Source organism: Pseudophryne corroboree, chromosome 6 (genome assembly GCF_028390025.1).
Source record: "Pseudophryne corroboree isolate aPseCor3 chromosome 6, aPseCor3.hap2, whole genome shotgun sequence".
Classification (NCBI taxonomy): Eukaryota; Metazoa; Chordata; class Amphibia; order Anura; family Myobatrachidae; genus Pseudophryne; species Pseudophryne corroboree.
Genome location: NC_086449.1, coordinates 788,137,472 through 788,158,622, shown reverse-complemented (window position 1 = coordinate 788,158,622; position 21,151 = coordinate 788,137,472). Strand labels below are relative to the sequence as shown.

At 45.2% G+C, this 21,151-nt stretch overlaps 1 protein-coding gene across 1 annotated transcript; it reads left to right on the top strand.

The window, feature by feature from the left end:
* The first annotated feature begins 4,618 nt into the window (after nt 1-4,618).
* On the top strand, nt 4,619-17,093 carry LOC134935734 (uncharacterized). The gene is made up of 5 exons (XM_063930587.1): nt 4,619-4,739; nt 8,444-8,680; nt 12,246-12,551; nt 13,337-13,678; nt 16,937-17,093. Exons 1-5 carry the CDS (start codon nt 4,652-4,654, stop codon nt 17,047-17,049), a joined length of 1,086 nt encoding a protein of 361 aa, XP_063786657.1. The 5' UTR covers nt 4,619-4,651; the 3' UTR covers nt 17,050-17,093.
* Nucleotides 17,094-21,151: the final 4,058 nt, after the last annotated feature.

Below are 21,151 nucleotides of genomic sequence, written 5' to 3'. Positions count from 1 at the left end.
CCATTTGTAGCTGATTATAAGAAAAGGAAGGATTATACTCAGTTATAATATAGTATTTTGTCCTTTCCATAAGTGACACTGGGAAAGTTTTGTTACTTAAAGCAGCATCCAACAGTTAATTCCTGACAAGAAGTAAAAAGTTAATAAGAAATAGTTACAAGTTACTATCTTAATTGCTTCTGGAAGGATACTTACCTCAGACATAGACACTTCTTCCGGAAGCTACAGTAATAGAAGAAGAGAGAAGGCAAATTAATATTTCACTCTTAGTCACCTTAACTAAATGTTAACTCAGTGCAGTGACACAGAAGGTGTTACAGATGACTAAAGGCCAGCATATGCGAATAAACCTAAAGATACAGTACCGCTAGTAAAATCTCAACTCCATTTCTGCTTAAACAGACTTGATCCATATTGAGAGTCACTGAATCGGAGCGTATCACAGTTAACATCAGGGATCTACAAAAGTTTATCTTAAAATGTACTTCAGCTTAACCTTTAAAAGACTTCATGTGCACCAACGCTCTGGCCACTAATCACTGCGCAGTGTAGACACTACTGAGAAGTATTTAAGATTAATAGAGTTGCTAGAACTTATATAGTAATGCATTATACGAACGTGTGTCAAGTATGATATTCTTTATGCTTTGTAACAGAAACTGTATGCATTTATGGTATGCGATAACAATAATCCTGAATTCAGTTTGACACAGCTCAAGACGGAGATTTGCTGGAATCAGCGGCTGCTGTAAAATAAAAATACTATCTTTATGTGTTTGAGTATGTGAATATATATATTATTATGTGATAATGTTTCTCTAACTGACTAATATTAGTGTGGTCATTGAGGAATAGTCATTCAACACATTGACTAGTGATAATATCAATAGCTAACAGGAACACCTTACAGAAGGAAGGAAAGATCTCAAAGAAAAGGACAAAAAAGAGCAGGAATAAAGGGAGAAAGAAAAGAGAACCAAACCAGACAAGAACAGCAAACTAAAAATAATATCAGGAAACTAGGGCCGCAGTATTAAAGACAAGAGGACTTGCCTGATCAATTTCCAATGGAAAGAAAGGTAGAAACGTTATCATCACACACAGGGCCGTAACTAGGTGTGTGCTTAGTGTGCCTGGCACACAGTGCACTTGCAGAGGGAGCGCATTTGTGCTGTGTGCTCCCGATTGGCCGCCCTAGCAGATGCAGAGCTATTCGGCACTGTGGGAGTAACTGCTGAAGGCACCTGACTTCTGCCGCTGGTGCTGGTCAGCAGATCCTGACTCCAGTGCCACCTCCTCCTCCTCTCCCGGGACAGCTCCGCCTCCAGCCCAAGTGCCCCTGCTGCATGCTATTCGGGGGTTTTTTATGAAAGGAGCGCGGTCACGGAGGTCCGTGATTAGGCCACGCCCCTGACGTACGTGTGTGTGTGTGTGTGTGTGTGTGTGTGTCTCAGCTCCCTCACCTGCCAGCTGCCCTGTCAACTCCGAAGCAGCCTACCAAAGTTCCGTCCAGCCCATGCCCTCTCCGAAAATCTTCCCCCAGCCCCTGATTATGGCAGAGGCTCCGCCCCCTGACCCGTCAATGGCTCCGCCCCCATACCACACGAAGCTCCGCCCCTAGCATCTGATGTGGCAATAGCAGCACATAAGCCTCTTCATTACTATGTGGTGTGTATTCTGGAGCAGTCGGCCAGCACATGATAAACAGGACAGTACAACCATGAGGTAGGAAGCTCCAGTTATATTAATATATAAGGCAGGCTAGTGTGCAGGGGTCAGGAGGCACAACTTTAAAATAAAAGGGGACATAGGGAAACAGCATATATATATATATATATATATATATATATATATATAATTGGGGGAGGTGACGGCATAAATATGTAAGGGGGCATGTGGCATACAGTAAATTAATACAAGCACACATTAATATATTAATTGAGATGATATAGAGGCATAAGTTAAATTAATATATAAGGGGGCGCAGGTGGCAGAACAATATTATCTAAGGGGGGGGGCTGGAGCAGTATATGGGGATAACTGCATAGTCACAGATTATGTGTTTCTGTCACATGTTTTATGGTGATTTTCTTTAAACCAGGCTGTTGCTGCTGTTGATTAATGTAGGATGTGCTTGGTATGGGATGCAGTTGATTTGCTAGCGGTCAGGATACCGACGCCGGAATCCCAACCGCTGACAATGCCAACAGTCGGCATGCCAACTTACATGGACTATTTCCACTCTTGGGTGTCCATGACACCCATCGAGTGGGAATAGAAACTTGGCGAGCGTAGCATGCCACCGAGCCCACTGCGTGGTGCAAGTGGCTCCATTGACAATGACATTCTGGCGATCGGGATCCCGGGGGTGGAATGTGTCTATTTATCTATTTTTTAATGTGTAAAAGGTGTTGTCTGTCTGCCATAATGTGTAAAAGGTGGACTCTGCCGTAATGTGTAAAAAGGGGACGCTGGCTGCCATAATGTGTAAAAAAGGGGCGCTGTCTGCCGTATTGTGTAAAAAGGGGACGCTGTCTGCCGTAATGTGTAAAAAGTGGATGCTGTCTGCCGTAATGTGTAAAAAGGGGGACGCTGTCTGTTGTAATGTGTAAAAAGGGGGACTGTCTGCCGTAATGTGTAAAAAGGGGACACTGGCTGTCGTAATGTGTAAAAAGGGGACGCTGTCTGCTGTAATGTGTAAAAAGGGGACGCTGTCTGCCGTAATTTGTAAAAAGGGGACGCTGTCTGCCGTAATGTGTAAAAAGGGGACTCTGTCTGTTGTAATGTGTGAAAAGGGGGACTGTCTGCCGTAATGTGTAAAAAGGGGACGCTTAATGTGTAAAAAGGGGATGCTCTCTGCCGTAATGTGTAAAAAGGGGACGCTGTCTGCCGTAATGTGTAAAAAGGGGACGCTGTCTGCCGTAATGTGTAAAAAGGGGACGCTGTCTGTTGTAATGTGTAAAAATGGGGGACTGTCTGCCGTAATGTGTAAAAAGGGGACGCTGTCTGCCGTAATGTGTAAAAAGGGGATGCTGTCTGCCGTAATGTGTAAAAGGTGGACTCTGACGTAATGTGTAAAAAGGAGACGCTGTCTACTGTAATGTGTAAAAAGAAGAATATGTCCGCCGTAATGTGTAAAAGGTGGACTCTGACGTAATGTATAAAAAGGAGACGCTGTCTACCGTAATGTGTAAAAAGGGGAATCTGTCCGCCGTAAGGTGTAAAAGGGTCTCCACCTGGTGTAGTGGCACTACTGTGCAGCGTAGTTTGAATAATGGAGACTACTATGCACCGTAATATGAATTGGTATTATTTTGTGGCCACACCTCATCCCCATGAAGCCACGCCCCTATGTTTTTGATGCGCACCTACGGCGTGCACGTCCCCTATATTACATAATGGGGGGGGGGGGGCATTGATGCCATTTCTTGCACACAGCGCTAAAATGTCTAGTTACGGCACTGATCACACACAGATATGTCTTAATTCACACTCAACGACAAACTAAACACCCACTAGAAAATCTGCCAGAAACCCAAAACACTCTTTAAATGTCAAATGTTGAAATGAACATCCTGGTCCAGCCTTGTGGTTAAGAGGGGTATTTATCAAAGCTCAGAGAGATAAAATTGTGAGACAGAACCAGTCAATAAGCTCCTGTCTTACATGTTACAGGCAGTGGGACAGATGTATGAAGCCTGGAGAAGAGATAAAGAAGTGATAAAGCAGTGATAAGCAGCACAAGGTGATAACGCACCAGCCAGTCAACTCCTAACTCTTTTTTCAAATCCGTAATGATTGGCTGGTGCATTATCACCTTCCACTTATCACTGCTTTATCCCTTCTCCAGGTTAATACATCTGTGCTTGAAAATGACTGGTGATTGGTTGGTATCTCTCACAATTGTATGTCTCTCCACGCTATGATAAATACTCCCCCTTAAGCTCTTACAGGCATAAGACTTCTTTTATGTACCTCAACTAACTCCATACAAAACAAAGTTTTTTAGTTTTTGTGGGAGTTATCCTGCACGGGTTGCAGTTATGTGACCGGTGGTCAGGGGACCCATAGTCACAATACCAGCCTCTAAATCCCACCCGCTCAGAATCCTGATGGTTGGCACCACATGCCACAACACCCACAGAGTGGGAACAGAACCTGTTGCAAGCATAGCGAGCCTTGTTCCACTCGCCCCCCCCGGCATTTCGCTGGTGGGATACCGGTGTCGGTATGCTGACCGACGCACACCCAACCCTTCTGTACATCATTTTTGTGATTTCATTTTTGTGATTTCCATTTTATTCTATGCGGGGCTTGAAAAGTGGAGAAAAAATGAAGTGTATTTGCACATATTCAGCGTACAACCCCCGTTACCCCTGTGTACACCACCGTTAAAATATGATCCTAGTATTTATGTACGTACTGTCTAATTTATTTAGTGACTGCAAGAGAAGACATATAATTGGCAGCTGTTGTCATTGGTAAAAAGTAACATTATATTTGTTACCCTCTATACCTGTGGTCAGTTATTGCACGCTCGGGCAGGAAGTGGTTTCTAAGTTCTTCTAATTAGAGCCAGTGGGGAAGTTTTGACTACCTGCAAAGTTGTGAACATGTTTTGTTGACTGCAGCTGTAATCAGAGTTTCCATCATGCGAATTAAGCCAAATATCTGGTCGTTTGATTCATATTTCACATTCTTTATATTGGTATTTCTAATTCTAGACTCTACCTGTATTGGTAAGTAGCTTCAAAATGATTCTATTATTTATGATGATAATATTTATAGTGCTTACAAATATTTGCTAGCAGGTACAATATAGTAGATGGTCAATGCATGGCTATGTATAAAAAAACAACACAATATTAATCTATAAATGTAAAAAATTACTTTGTTGTACTAGAAAATTGTTACAGTTGTTAGCTGAGACTTAGATCACCTTTAATTAACAACTTAGCTTCTGTATTCTAAGACACTCCCTATTATACAGATAATATGTATGCATAGCCAATACGTGGGTAATATGTTTAGAAAAAGAGGCAAAAGACGGTACAGTTACCTCGGTTTCGATGCAGTAGATTTAGTGGCTGCAACTTCTAAGAAGTCTCGAAACAATTTTCTACTGGAATCTATAAGGAGTTGGGGTTTGAACCCAGATAACCTACACTGCGATAATTCCAAACACATTATATGGCTTATATCAGCAGTATAAACGCTCTGTAGTCATATTAATATGTTAAATATATTTATTCTTTTTTTTACATGATGTTAAATTCTATTACATCTCTATAGTACATGATGTAAATGACTACTATGTTTTACAACAATATTTGAAAATTGATGCTGTATTATGTCAGATTACACTGTCACAAATCTGTGCTAAAGCATCTTTAATAATATTGTTTTAAACATAATATGAGCCACTGTATTTTCTTATTGTGATTAGAGTGTGAAGAGCTTTTTAAATAAACAAGTTGGTCTATAAATGAAATATTGATGAATATAATTGGACTTCTCAAATACTACCGTTTTATGGTTCCAGTGATACTGTAATTCATAGACTCAATGGCCTATTTCTTAAAGGGACCTGTACGCTATATGAAATTGTTGGTTACCAAGTCTAACGACAGCAGTTTGACATTAGCAGGACGAAATAACCATTCATTTTGCACAAGTGGAATTTGGTATATGATTTTTAATTTTTTTTAGCTACACTGTACTAGAGAACGTATCTAACCAACAATTACAGATTGAGTATGGATTCAGTTTAGACCAGTGATTCTCAAACTCTGTGCTGTGGCACCCTGGGGTGTCTTGGGACACTTGCAGGGGTGCCTTGGATTGGTGGTCCAGGATCAAGTCAGATTATTTGTGGTCAATGTAATAGGCAAAACCAGTGCTGGTGGCTGCCAGTCATAAAATATGTGGACAAGCAGAAGTAAATATTGTCCCCAGGGCCGGCTCGAGGCATGTTCGACTCGAGCGGCCGCGCAGGGCGCCACCCTTAAAGGGCGCCGCGCGCTGGCGCCGCCATGTCGGAGCCTGGAGCCGGCCCTGATCTCCCCTGCTGTCCTCCCGGCTCCCGCTGTGTGCGCCGCCGCTGTGTGCGCTATGCGGCGCCGGCGTCTGATGTCAGACACCGGCGCCGCACAGCACGCACAGACAGCGGCAGACAGCACAGACAGCGGCCGCAGAGGCGCGCACAGCAGCACTCCCAGCAGCACTCCCAGCAGCACTCCCCCTTCCTCGGCACAGCAGGTACTGGGGGCATATGTGGCACTGTGGGGGGCATTTATCTGGCACTGTGGGGGGCATTCATTTATCTGGCACTGTGGGGGGCATTCATTTATCTGGCACTGCGGGGGGGGGACACATTTATCTGTGCACTGTGAGGGGGCATTAATGTATCTGGCACTGTGGGGGCATTTCTGGCACTGGGGGCATATCTGCGCTGTGGGGGCATTTATGTATCTGCACTGTGGGGGCATTTCTGTATCTGGCACTGTGGGGGCATTTCTGTATCTGGCACTGTGGGGGCATATCGGCACTGTGGGGGCATTTATGTATCTGGCACTGTGGGGGTATATCTGCACTGTGGGGGCACTTATTTATCTGGCACTGTGGGGGCATTTATTTATCTGGCACTGTGAGGGGCATTTATTTATCTGGCACTGTGGGGGGCATTTATTTATCTGGCACTGTGGGGGGCATTTATTTATCTGGCACTGTGGGGGCATATCTGGCACTGGGGGCATTTAATGTATCTGGCACAGTGGGGCCATATCTGGCACTGGGGGCATTAAGGTATCTCTCACTGTGGGGGCATATCTGGCACTGGGGGCATTAAGGTATCTGGCACTGTGGGGGCATATCTGGCACTGGGGGCATTAATGTATCTGACACTGTGGTGGGCAATAATGTATCTGGCACTGTGTGGGCACTTATGCATCTGGCACTGGGGGCATTTATGCATCTGGCAATGTGTGGGCATTTATGTATCTGGCACTGGGGGCATTTATGTATCTGGCCCTGTGGGGGCATATCTGGCACTGTGGGGGCATTTTTATATCTGGCACTGTGGGGACATATCTGGCACTGTGTGGGCATTTTTATATCTGGCACTGTGGGGGCACTTATGTATCTGGCACTGTGTGGGCACTTATGTATCTGGCACTGTGGGGGCATTTATGTATCTGGCACTGTGGGGGCATATCTGCACTGTGGGGGCATTTATGTATCTGGCACTTTGGGGGCATTTATGTATCTGAACTGTGGGTGCATAACTGGCACTGTGTGGCCATTTATGTAGCTGGCACTGCTGGGGGGCATGTCACGTGTAGCTGGCACTGCTGGGGGGGCATGTCACGTGTAGCTGGCACTGCTGGGGGGGCTTGTCACGTGTAGCTGGCACTGCTGGGGGGCATGTCACGTGTAGCTGGCACTGCTGGGGAGCATGTCACGTGTAGCTTGCACTGCTGGGGGGCATGTCACGTGTAGCTGGCACTGCTGGGGGGCATGTCATGTAGTGTTCCCGCTAGGCGTCTGTGGCTAGGCAATGTGTCTCAGTGCTCTCCCTGGTGCAATGTGTCTCAGTGCTGTGCCTGGCGCAAAGTGTATAGGAGGTTCTACCTGGTGCAGTGTGTATTAGCTGCACTACTGTGTGGTGTAATGCAAATTGCCACTATTATGTGGCCACGTACCTTCCCCACGAAGTAACTCCCCTTAATTTTTGCTGCGCGCCTTCGGCGCGCACTGTCCATGCTTTGACATATAGGTATGGGTACAACAAGCAGTATGTACATCATTTTGCCCTCCTAACTTAAAAATGTGCCCTCCCTGTGATCAGCACCATGCCCTAAAAAGTTAACACTATCATGTGTAGCTGGCACTGCTGGGGGGCATGTCATGTGTAGCTGGCACTGCTGCGGGGCATGTCATGTGTAGCTGGCACTGCTGGGGGGCATGTCATGTCTATCTGGCACTGCACATTATGTGTATCTGGCACTATACTGGAGACATTGTGTGTAAGGAACACTACTGTGGCTATGTGTAAGGCTGCTAATTGTGTGAAAATATATTTATAGTTTGATGATATGAAGTTACGAGGCCACGCCCACTTTTCCAGAGGCCACACCCACTTTTCCGGGAGCAGCAGTGCGACTGAAAATCGTCGCTCAAACACCAGCAAATCTACTAAGTTTTGTGTTAAATAACTTAGCGCATGCGCTCTGCGTACCATGCGCATGCGCTTTTAGCAACAAATCGCAGCATAGAGAAAATCGGCAACGAGCGAACAACTCGGAATGACCACCTATGTGTGCACTATATAAAAATAGCTGATAATAATAATAATAATAACAATAATAATAATAATAATAATAATAATAATAATACTATCACATACTTATATCTTATACTTCCTTATTATGTCTGTCTTGTATAGTATATGAGAAGAAGTACTTACCATTGGGGGCAGACATAACTATTGAATGTAAGTCTCCAACACCTGGAGAACCGTCATTCTCTGGATCTTTTGTGAGAAGGAAGAATACACATGAGTTTATCTATTTGGATGCTGTATATATGCAGATTCGTGACTTCTCCCAAAATAATAGAGGTACATATCGTTGTATCTCTGGTGACAACATTGTATCTGTGACGTCCCTGGAATTAAGTGAGAGTGAGTATAACCCTTATATATAATGTCACTTGTCACTAATCAAGAAAGACAACTTTTTGTTATTTATTTACTGTAATGCTAAGTTTTGTCTCCCTGTGCTGTCCTTTGTACGGCACTGCAAAACACTTGTGGCGCCTTATAAATATAATGTAATAATAATAATAATAAAAATAATAATAATAATAATAATGATTAAAAAAAAGACATATTTGTACGGAGAAGTTTCTACAATGTTATTTGGGGTAATTACATTGAACTGATGTGAGCTTTTAATACTTTTAAATATGACGAATGATTTATAACAATTGCATATTGTTTTAAGCATATACAGTGTCGGACTGGGACATGAAGGGCCCACCGGGGGATGCTGTTGTAGGGGCCCATGCTTAAAGGTGTGGCCAGGCTCCACTGGGGTGTGGCCAGCCACAACAGAGGTTTGGCTAACCGTTACAGAGTACATGTTCTGTTCCCCTTGGTAAATATATAATAAACCATATTATTGTGAAGTATAATGTAACATAAGTATAATGCATAATTCAAGTGCACTAAGATAGAATCTGGAACCTGATCCCTAGAGGAGGAGGAGGGCCCACAAGCAGTGGGGCCCACCGGTGGTTTCCCCTGTTCCCCTGTGGGCCACTCGGACCCTGAGCATATAATGTAGATACAATTTGTGAAAGCTTTTACAAATATTTGCATTTTTTTTAATTACAAACAGAAGCTAATATTAAGCAGGAATTATACTGTCAGGTGATACAACATTGCCCTATAAAATTGGCAAGCAATAGTATAACACAGTAAATAAGCTTTAATGTTGGATTCTAACATTCCTGTGGGAACATTTCTTAAATAAGCTTACCGAAAACGTGCTAAAGAACATGGTACCTATGACAAAAACAAACACATTAAAAATTAATATAAAAAATAAACAAATTAATAAAAAATAAATTGTGTGTGTGTGTGTATGTATGTATATATATATATATATATATATATACATACAGAAGAGATTAAGTGATCTATTTACTAAGCCTTGGATGGAGAGTGCCCGGAGATAAAGTACCAGCCAATCAGCTCTTAACTGTCATGTCACAGGAGGAGCTGATTGGTTGGTACTTTATCTCCATCCACTTTATCTCCATCCAAGGCTTAGTAAATACAGGGCTAAAAACTCTGGGGTCAACTGCAGGATAAGCTAAATCTGAAGGGTTCAAATTTGATAAATGTGAATGATTTAAAATCTCTTATTTTAACGACAGTTTTAATAAGTACAATACATACTGTATGTTCAGAAAGTGTAAACTATAACAATACAATTGGATACATAACAATTGGTCTGATTCATGTTTGTAAGTAAAGCAAAAAAAAAAAAAAAGAAGCAAGTAACTTTGTGTCTGGAACAAACCATGTTGCCATGCAAGGGGAGCAAATGCATTTATATTTTTTCTGTGCAGGGTAAATACTGGTTGCTTTTGCATATAGCCCACAAATGTTAGACAGCTTTATTTTTACACTGCAATTTAGATTTCAGTATCAGGCCCAGTATGCACAGCAGCACTTTCCACTCCATAACCTAGTAAATGCCTTTATAAGTGACTGCTTGAATTGATGTGATGTTTTAAATGAGTCCCTAGCAGCAAAAATGATTATGTGGCGCACTATGGGGGACATTCCATCCCGATTGGTCGCTGCAGTTTATCGCAGCACAGCGATCGGGTCGGAACTGCGCATGTGCCGGCGCCGCAGTGCGTCGGCGCATGCCGGACGGCAGAAGGCCGTCGTTTCCCAGCGTTCGCCTCTGCCTGATTGACAGGCAGAGGCAGTCGCTGGGCGGGAGGGGGTGGCACGGCAGTGTATGGCCGCCGTTATGGGGGCGCGGTCCGACCAATGCAGGTGTGGCTGGACTGTGCGGTGGGCGGGCCGCAGCGGCTGCGTGACGTCACACGCAGCCGCTGCGACCAGGGGCAGCGACGTTCAACTCCCGGCCAGCACAGGAGCTGCGCTGGCCGGGAGTTACTCCACAAATACATAAGCATTGCCGCTGGAAACATGATCATAGCTGTGCTAAATTTAGCACAGCTACGATCAACTCGGAATGACCCCCAATATGCTACAAAACTAATGTGCAAAAAGTAAGCTGTACATTGAAAATGGCTGACACTGCTCACTAGTGATATTTTACGTTGGTGCTTTATTACAACATACATAATGTATGTAGTATACTGTCCAAAATGTATACCTGAGGCTCATGATTTGGTAAGTCTGTAAATATGGGGGCTAATTCAGGTCGGATCGCAACTCGCGATCTGGACGGAATTTTTGCAGTGGTGTCGCGGGTGCATGCACAGCGGGCCGTACTGTGCATGCATCCGCATTTTCTGTAGGGGGGGGGGCGCAGAAAATGCGTTCGCCTCTGCCTGTCATTCAGGCAGAGGCGGACACAAGGCGGGAAGGGGGCAAGCAACGCTCCGTTTTCAGGGAGGAAACAGAGCGTTGCGGGGGCGGGGCAACTCAAATGGTGGGCAGTGCGGCGCGAACGGGGGCGTTTCGGGGGCTCGGTCGCATCGTCTGCTTGACGTCACACGCAGCCGCCACGACAGGTAAGATGGCGCCGGGACTCCTGCAGCCGAAGCTAAGCTGCGCTGGCAGGAGTCAACTTTAGTTTCTGCTGACAAGCAGAAATTGCGAGGCAATTGCAATTTCTGATTGTTGCAGGGGGGGAGGCGCCGGTCAGCATGCGTGCAAAAGGATAGCAAGTTCTGCTGATTATCAGCATCCGCTATCCTTACTGAATTGGCCCCATAATCTCTATAATCACATTTGCTGTCTAAGACTTCAGCAACGCTTCTGGTTTGGGTGTGGATAATACCCTTAACACACAAGCACATCGCTGTTTAGCATGCAAGGTGACCTTGCCCTGTGCTGGGCGCCCCCACCGCACGATAGAGAAAGTAGTTGTAGGTTTCTCGCAAAACTACAACTCCTTCTGAATTAATTATTTATTTATTTATTTATTAACAGTTTCTTATATAGCGCAGCAAATTCCGTTGCGCTTTACAATTTGAAATAACAATAACAAAATGGGTGATAACAGTCACAGAGGTAGGAGGGCCCTGCTCGCAAGCTTACAATCTATAGGGAAATAGGCATGTGTACATAAGGAAAGGTGCTATCTATTGCTTAGAATGAGAAGACATGTGAGGATATGTGTGGACACTGCAGAGTGGATGCAATTTGATAGGAAGGTTTATGAAAGTTATGTGGGCAGTTCAGGAATTTGATATGCTTGCCTGAAGAGGTGAGTTTTCAGGGAACGCTTGAAGGTTTGGAGACTAGAGGAGAGTCTTATTGTACGTGGTAGGGCATTCCACAGAGTGGGTGCAGCCCGATGAAAGTCCTGCAATCGTGAGTGGGAGCGAGTAATGAGTGTGAATTAGCCCCCAAGTTCCCTATTCTTTGAGTGTAGCTATTATCTTAAGAAGAGTATTATGTTAATTATACAGAGTGAGGTGTATCACACAATAGTGATGGCATCATTGAGGTTGCGTTCTCCTCCTGACTGCAGAACCTGCGACAGAAGACATAGTGAAGCTTCGCTCTGTGGGAGATGAGCTGCTCATGCACTGTAGAAGACTTACCCGCGCCACGCACGTACAGTGGGACTGGATCCCATATGACTCAGGCAGGACAGTGAGCATCAACGTGGAAAATGAGAAAATAATAAGTGACAACAACTTTGAGAGTCGTCTGGAGATTTCCTCTGACCTGACTATGAAACTCTCACCGGTGCGTTTCAGAGATGCGGGCACATACCAATGTCTCTTTTCTGACCAGACAATTGGGACGTCTTATACTCTCATTACTATTCAATGTAAGTTTCCCTTTTGTGCAGCAGGTTTAGGGGTCTGTTGTTAATATACTGTATGTATTACTATTATTGTTATTATAAGGGGGGATTTATCAAAGCTTCTAAAGAAGACAAGAGGTGGGATGTACTATGCATTGGGTACAGTGCACCCAACCCAAACCTGTTTCCGTGACTTGACGTTATCACCGTACCCTAACAAGTTGGCGATTATTAATTCCCGCTGCTGATGTGCCCTTCAGACACAGAGCTCCGATCACCTATGTACCTAAATGCACCGCCAGCCCTGCCACCTTACACCTGATGCTGGGACATTATGATTGACATGAGGCGCAGTCTGATGGGTGTGAGGGGAAGCAGCGGTCTACCAGCTCTGGCCTGGCGGGAAACTAGAATGACATAGAGAACATTACACACGTGAGAGGTCTTGTTACCTTACGTAATGAACCACCCTCGTATATTTGCAGACATACAGTACAAACATATATCTATAATATATAGAAAGTGGATTTTGGACTGTGTAACAGTACATGGAGGTTTGTTAGACAACGAGGGGGATAGTCTGTGACTACACAGGAGTGAACGTGACTAGGTAATGTGACAGAGGAACATCACATAGGACTAACTCTCCTGGCAGGGTTTCTGGTTGTTATTGGATACTTTATATCAGGTGCCTTCATGCAGTATACAGTATATACAGTATAGGTGTATGTCATTGCCATTACAGTTACTTTAACTTGCACATGAATAAATGTAACATCCTCCCCTGTCTCCCCCCTCCTGGTTTGCAGTGTCAGCTTCTCCGTCCTCTGAGGTTGTCCGTGGAAGCAATGTGTCTCTGACCTGCTCCCTCCCCCATCTCAGCCCCATGAAGTATAATTCGCTAGTCTGGGCAAAAATGACTGAAACAGGATTAGTTCCTGTAAAGACTCAAATACTAAATATTACAATGAAAGAGAACATTGTTTTCATTAAGGATGTCAGTGAGGAAGACTTACACTGGACGTGCCTTGTTTTCCATCACAGTGAGTTAGCAGCATTCATACAACTGCAACTGCTATATAGAGGTACTCCGGCAGAGCTGGCTACAAACATATATCAGACATCAGCAGCCTATACCCGCATCATCAAAGGTAGGTCTCTTTCTCCACTGCTGCTTTCCACAGTGTCATACTGGGGCATATCTATCTATCTATCTATCTATCTATCTATCTATCTATCTATCTATCTATCTATCTATCTATCTATCTATCTATCTATCTATCTAGTTGAACGGGGCACCACACCATAAGGGCACAGCATTTCAAATGTGACTCCACAGCTGCGGATTCTGATTGGCTGCCGGACTGCAAGCTTCCATTGGCTTTCGAGCCTGCACTACATTTAAAATGGGCCGTGGGGAGGACCCTGAGTGTTTGACGGGACAGCGGCTGAAGGGGGTGGCATGGAGCAGGAGTGATCTTCCTGTGAGCTGGGGATGGAGAATGATGAGCTTATCAGCGCACCAAAGTTTATCAAGGGTGGGAGACTGCTGCCTGCTGTATACCACTACTGCACTTGGGGGGTAATTCAGACCTGATCGTAGCAGCAAATTTGTTAGCAGTTGGGCAAAACCATGTGCACTGCAGGGGGGGTGGGGTGGGGGCAGATATAACATGTGCAGAGAGAGTTAGATTTGGGTGGGGTGTGTTCAAACTGAAATCTAAATTGCAGTGTAAAAATAAAGCAGCCAGTATTTACCCTGCACAGAAACAAAATAACCCACCCAATCTAACTCTCTCTGCACATGTTACATCTGCCCCACCTGCAATGCACATTAGTTTTGTCCAACTGCTAACAAATTTGCTGCTGCGGTCAGGTCTGAATTACCCCCTTTGTCTCCTTCCCTTATACTAGTGGTTCTCATAATGTGTGCCATGGCATCCTGGGGTACCTTTGGGGTTGGTGGTCCAGGAACAATTCAGATTAGTTATGGTCAATGTAATAGGCAAAACACATGCTAGTGGCTGCCAATCACAGAATATGTGGACTAACAGAAGTGCATCCTATCCCTCAGTGCACAATTGAACCTAAGGATAACATATAAATACTCCTCGGATTACTGGATTCGAGCAGTCATCAGTCTCCGACCCCACCCCAGTGCTCTGTCTCTGGTGATACAGTACAGAATGGGCACGGATGGAGGAGATGAGTTCTCTGTGCCCCCCTGACAGCTGGTGCCGGAGGCAAATGCTTCCATTGCCATCGGGAGTTACACCACTGCTCACCACCTGTACCTTATAGTCCATCTCCGCATCAACAGTGCTGCAACAGCCTCTGGCGGGCCCCTGTGCCCAGAACTCCTAGTCAAAGAGGACGAAACAGGTGGAACACACAGGGGATCACATGCTATCTCCCAAGCACTGCCCGCTCTACTATACACAGCAGACAGCGCTCCCGTTCACTATGCAGGCACAGCCGGTCAGTCAGGGTGGATGCGGATGGTGCATCTGCACAGAAAGTGCGCGGTGTGAAAAACACCATCTGCACCACCCTAGTTACGGCTCTGCACACTGCTACAATATATGCAGCTTCCAAGTATTGCCATTACTCCAAGGCTATTTTTTAGATTTAAAAATGTTATATTGCAGATTTTCACTTTCTTGAGACCCTGGTGTACAAATGCCCCCTATACCACCATACCCTCCCATTATTGCCCTGCTCTGAGAGCAGCGTAATGTGTGAAGGGTGCTATTACTTTGTGGGCATAATGTGTAACAGGCACTGTGTGGGTGTAATGTGTAAGGGGCACGGTGTGGGTGCAATGTGTAAGAGGCATTACTACTGTTTGGGCGTATAGTGTAAGGGCTACTGTGTGGGCGTATAGTATAAGGGCCACTGTGTGGATGTAATGTGTAAGGGGCACTGTGTGCGTGCAACGTGTAAGTAGCACTACTACTGTATGGGCGTAACGTATAAGGGACACTATTACTGTTTGAGTGTAATTTGTAAGGAGCACTGTGTGGTTGTAATGTGTAAGTGATGCTACTACTATGTGTGGGTGTATAGCGTAAGGGGCGCTGTGTGGGTGTAATATGTAAGGTGCACTATGTGTGTGTTTGTGTAATGTGTAGGGGGCACTACTACTGTGTGGGCATAATGTGTAAGGGGCACTATGTGGGTGTAATGTGTAAGGGGCACTACTACTGTGTGGGCGTAATGTGTAAGGGGCACTACTAGTGGGCGTAATGTGTAAAGGGCACTGTGGGTGTAATGTGTAAGGGGCACTACTACTTTGTGGGTGTAATGTGTAAAGGACACTGCATGGGTGTAATGTGTAAGGGGCAACCCCCTGTCTCACCCTCTGCCTCTCCCCTGCATAGTTATCTCCCTATCACCCTCTCTCCTGTCACCCTCTGCCTGTCCAAGGCATCACCCTCTCGCCGTCATACGTATACAGCAGTCTGTTTGAGGCCACGCTTCTTTTTGTAAGAGCACGCCCTTGTTGTGAGGCCAGGCCCACTTTTGCAGGAGTGCACGCAAATAACACCACGCCACAGACACATATTGGGGTGGGATATCGCTCAGGGTGTAGGACCGGAGCCGAAACTCTGTCTGACTGTCTGTCTGACTGTCTGTCTGTCTGTCTGTCTGTCTGTCTATCTATCTATCTGTCTGTCTGTCTGTCTGTCTGTCTATCTACCTCTTTCAGCATGTCTCTAAGTTTAATCATTATAATGCCGAGATTTTGCATTCACAAATGTAGCTTCTACTGTAACATAGTACCAAATGCAGCTCAATCCCAATAAAAACACAAGAAGTCTTTTACAAAGTAATAAAAGTAATGATACACCTAGCAATGTTATGTACATTACTGGTGCTGTCATTATTTTATTTTATGCTTGACCACTGACTCCAAGAGGGGGTGTGTGAGTGGGGCGGGTACTAATTACCCAGGTCCGCCGCTCCCTCCTCCTGAATGTACTTAGATTGATCTGGGAAACAGGTCCCTCCTCCTCTGCAGTGTCATCTTCCCAATGACAACTTCGGAAAGATGGCGGTGCACAGTGAAAGCAAAGACTCTGGCACTGCTCTCTAGTGCACATGTGCCATCTACCCAAAAAGCGCTGGCCAAGGAGGAGGGACTCGCTTGCATCCCAGATCAAGCAAGGTAAGATGCCTCCCCCGCACAGGTGTCCTCCACTTCTGAACAGCGCCCTCCTGTGGATCACATTTTTTATTTGTATTTGTTTCTTGGACACATCCCCTTTTTAGGCCACGCCCCCATGCAGTTCCAGGTCCCTGCAGCACTCTACGGCTCTGTGCTTGACCATTATGACCAAACATGCTAAATCTACATTATGATTTTTTATCACTGCCTGATAACATTACTCTCTCCTTACATGTTACAGGTGCTGCTGAGAATGAGAATATCCTACGGAACAGTGTATTTTATGCTAGAAATATCTGTTTGGTTCCTGCCTTTGCTGTAACTCTTCTAATCATATACAGAATATTTAAATAAAGTTTATTTTGTTTATTATATAACTATATAACGTTTCAATTGTTTCAAGTGCAAAATATGTAATAAAAAAGAAATTAATAATAATAATAATTCTAATAATAATAATAATAATAATAATAATAATAATATGTGATTGTGAACAGAGTCAGAAGTGCATAGGTACATGGTATAAACAAATATTTAAATAAAGTTTATTTTGTTTATTATATAACTATATAATGTTTCAATTGTTTCAAGTGCAAATATATGTAATAAAAAAGAAATTAATAATAATAATAATAATAATAATAATAATAATTCTAATAATAATAATAATATGTAATTGTGAACAGAGTCAGAAGTGCATAGGTACATGGTATAAACAAATATTTAAATAAAGTTTATTTTGTTTATTATATAACTATATAATGTTTCAATTGTTTCAAGTGCAAATATATGTAATAAAAAAGAAATTAATAATAATAATAATTCTAATAATAATAATAATAATAATAATAATAATATAATAATAATAATAATAATATGTGATTGTGAACAGAGTCAGAAGTGCATAGGTACATGGTATAAAAGTATAAATTATCTGGTAGTATTTGTGGACATACTGTAACGTAAGTACTATATTATTATAACGTATAAAGTATATTTGTGACAATCAGCGTGCCTGCATGTACATTTCCTACATAACGTGCTTTCAACTTGTGGTGCCATCTTTCTGAAGATGTCACTGGCAAGATGGCTTCAGCTGTAGGGGTACACACTTGCCAGTAGCAGTGCTACGTATTCCTTTGGCAGGGGTGTCACAAGGGGGGTTAGGGTCGGACGCACCCGGCTGTCACCCTTTCAGGGGGTGACACCAAAATGCAGACTCCTCCGGAGTGACAGGAGCCAGGTATGGTAGTGTGACATTCTCTTGCAGCACTAGGCTCCTGTCACTGAGAAGTAGCCGGAAGTGCTAGAAGTTATCAGGGGCAGCCCCATGCTTACCTACTCTTCCGGAAATGCCGGGAGGCTCCCGAAAATTAGGTAACACTCCCGCCCCCCCTCCCTTCCCGGGGAAGTAGGCAAGCCTCCAGGATTTACAAGTACCCTGCCACCCACTCGGGTGGCCGATGATGTGATTTGTGTTGAGTTGCATCATTGTAGCCATGCCCCCTGCTGTACAATGCCAGTAATCTCGGCAGTGCATAGCGGGGTCTTGGCTATAATGACGCGATCGTGAAGTCACGCCCCTATTAACAGCCTGCCCGTTATGTCACGCCCCGCCCTGCCCACTATACCAGGTAACTCCCCCCCACATCTCCGATGTCTGTGCTCACCTGGCTGCCCCCTACTGGAGGGGGCATCCAGATAGTCGGCAACTATGGGCAGCCCTCATGGCCATGCCCCCGTCCTTGACTCCAGTGTGGGTCGTGCGAGGCCACACCCCCTGTCTGGGAAGCCATACCCCTTTTTTAAATGCACACACTCTTTACCGCACCCAGTGTAAAGTTTTTGGAACTTAGTCAGATCTGTTTTTCGGGAAATTGGGTGTTTCAGGGTGGCAACGAGCAGGGTCAAACTGGGCCACAGAGGGAAATCCCGGGGACCCCTACTGCCCAAGGGCCCCACCCCTTCCTCTAATGTCAGGTTCCAGACAGTACACTCAAATTAAACAGTGTTACTCTATTAGAGGGTCAGTTACATGTTCTCTAATGGCTGTGCGAGCCTCTGTGGGAGCTGGTCTCACCGCATGGTAACTGACAGCACCCTTTAACCGCTTCACTGGTATACCCGAAAAATTTCCTGGGCCAGCTGCGCTGTGGAGACTGGCAACCCCGGAAATTTTCCAGGGCATGCCACTGCTCCCCTCCCTCCACCTTACACTCCGCTCGGCCAGTGAACTTTGAAGAATGACGTTGTGACAACACAGCCGGCGCGTTGTGTCGCACAGTGGTAAAAGACACGCAGCTACTTCCCTAGCCCTGGTCTGACCCATGGACTACACTGATTGTTGTTCTGTATTTGGCTATGTATTAGGCAATATTGTATTATATTGTATGATGTTATTGTTACAAGGGTACAGTTATGTTTTCGATGTATATATATGAATGTATTGGTTATTGTGTTATAGTTTGTAAAATAATGTTTCCCCCCATATGACTGCGCAGATAACCTGTGTGTTTGCTGTTGTGTAGATACAGCCAGTCTCAGATGTCAGGCCATACACCCCCCTCATTCTTCCCCACACAATGGATTCCAGGCCACACAATCAGATTAAGCAAGGTTACTTTAATTAACATCTATTGTGGCCTAGGGGACATGCCTGTACATGTGAAACTAGGTTTGCTCTGAAACTGTCTGGGGGTGTCGCCTTATTGTAGGAAAGACAAAGGTTTGATAATAGCAAAGAGGGGACGTGAGACAGAGTGTGAGAGAGAGGCAGGAGACTGACTAAGAAGTAATGTTCTGTCAGGAGCTCCAGGAGGGAATTGTCGTGTAGAATTGGATCACAGAAGTGTGCTGAACTGTGTTATAACCTATTCTGTTAATAAACCACTGTTGGTTTTTCATCTACCACCGTGACTGAGTGATTTTGAACCCAATATCCTCACATTTGGTGGCAGTGATGGGATCACTCAAGACACCAGCAGAAAGGTATAAACCACAGCAGGCAATGGATTCTGCCCCGCTATGCTACCGATACAGCAAGAAGGATCAACTACAGGACCTCTGTCGAACAAGACGGATTGAGTTTAATGCATCGGACACCAGAGCAGTCTTAATGGCAAAGCTAGCTGAATGGGACCAAGAACACCCTGGGCAGGAGGATGATGAGGACTGCATCCCAGAGCAGGCCGAGGGTCAAGGAACCACTGGAACCGCTACAACAGGCCCTGCACTGGTCGTTGGAAGTACAGATCAGTTGCGGGAGTTGCTGGCAGCACTAGGGCAAGGAGCATCAGTACTGGGAGCCGCATTGGGGGCGCAGACCGGTATAACCACCCCGGCAGTGGCGGTAAGGCCGACCTCCCGGCTGAGGTATAATGAGGTCCGACCTTTTGATGAGGTCAGTTCGGATATTGATACTCATTTGCAGATGTTTGAATCTGTTATGATAATGCATGGAATTGAGGCAACAGAGTGGCCTCGATATTTGGTACCCAGTCTGAGAGGGCGGGCACTGGAGGCATTCCATGCCCTGAGTCCAGAGCAGATCCTGGTATATGAGGAGGTACGGAGTGTGCTGCTTGCCAGATATGCGGTGACCGCTGAATCGTATCGCATAAAGTTCCGGTCTATGGCGCGGAAAGGAGATGTCTCATTTATAGAGTTCAATAACTTGCTGCGGAGGAACTGTGATAAGTGGCTGGCTGTGAAGAAGGCCCTTACTGTAGCAGACATTAAAAATGCTTTTATTTTGGAGCAGCTGCTAAACAAGATGCCTCCAGAGATCAGGGAGTGGGTGGCAGACCGGAACCCTACCACTCCGGAAAAAGCAGCACACCTAGCAGATGAGTTCACAGCTAACAGGCCTCGGTGGAGAGGTGCCAATACAGAGGAGAGGACAACCCTCCGACGGCCCCAGCAGGATCGTGATCTACCATTGCTCCCCCACCGGCCGGCCCCAATACATACCCCAGCTTCCCTAGCCAGAAATTCAAGGTCTCGGGGACCAGCGTCACCTGCAAGCCGACGCTGCTACAACTGTGACCAGGTGGGGCATTTACTTCGTGACTGTACACGGGTAAGACGGCCATTCCCAGGTACCCAATCTGCCATGTCGCGGGTGGCTGTGTGCCACGAATCATTTGGAACGGGCGAGGTGGACTACTTCCCTGATGCGCCAGAGGCGGAGGAAGTAGCATACCAAGTAGAGGTGGTAGCAGCTATTGGGAAATCCACCCCGGATAATATGAAGACCCACCTACAACCTGTAAAAGTTAATGGGAAGGAGCTGCAAGGGTTGAGAGACTCTGGAGCTTCTATCACCCTTATACGGCCAGAATTAATTCCCCCCTGCCAGATACTGAAGAAAAGGAAAGTTAAAATTTCCATGGCAGGAGGGCAGATCACTGTAATACCTATGGCAAGGGTACACCTGGACTGGGGCCTGGACTCTGGA

Bases quoted from the DNA above. Each gene is read 5' to 3' on its own strand.
- LOC134935734 (XM_063930587.1), top strand. From the start codon at position 4,652: ATGCGAATTAAGCCAAATATCTGGTCGTTTGATTCATATTTCACATTC. The intron at 12,552-13,336 runs GTAAGTTTCCCT...CCTGGTTTGCAG, and splicing joins TACTCTCATTACTATTCAAT to TGTCAGCTTCTCCGTCCTCT. The intron at 13,679-16,936 runs GTAGGTCTCTTT...TACATGTTACAG, and splicing joins CTATACCCGCATCATCAAAG to GTGCTGCTGAGAATGAGAAT.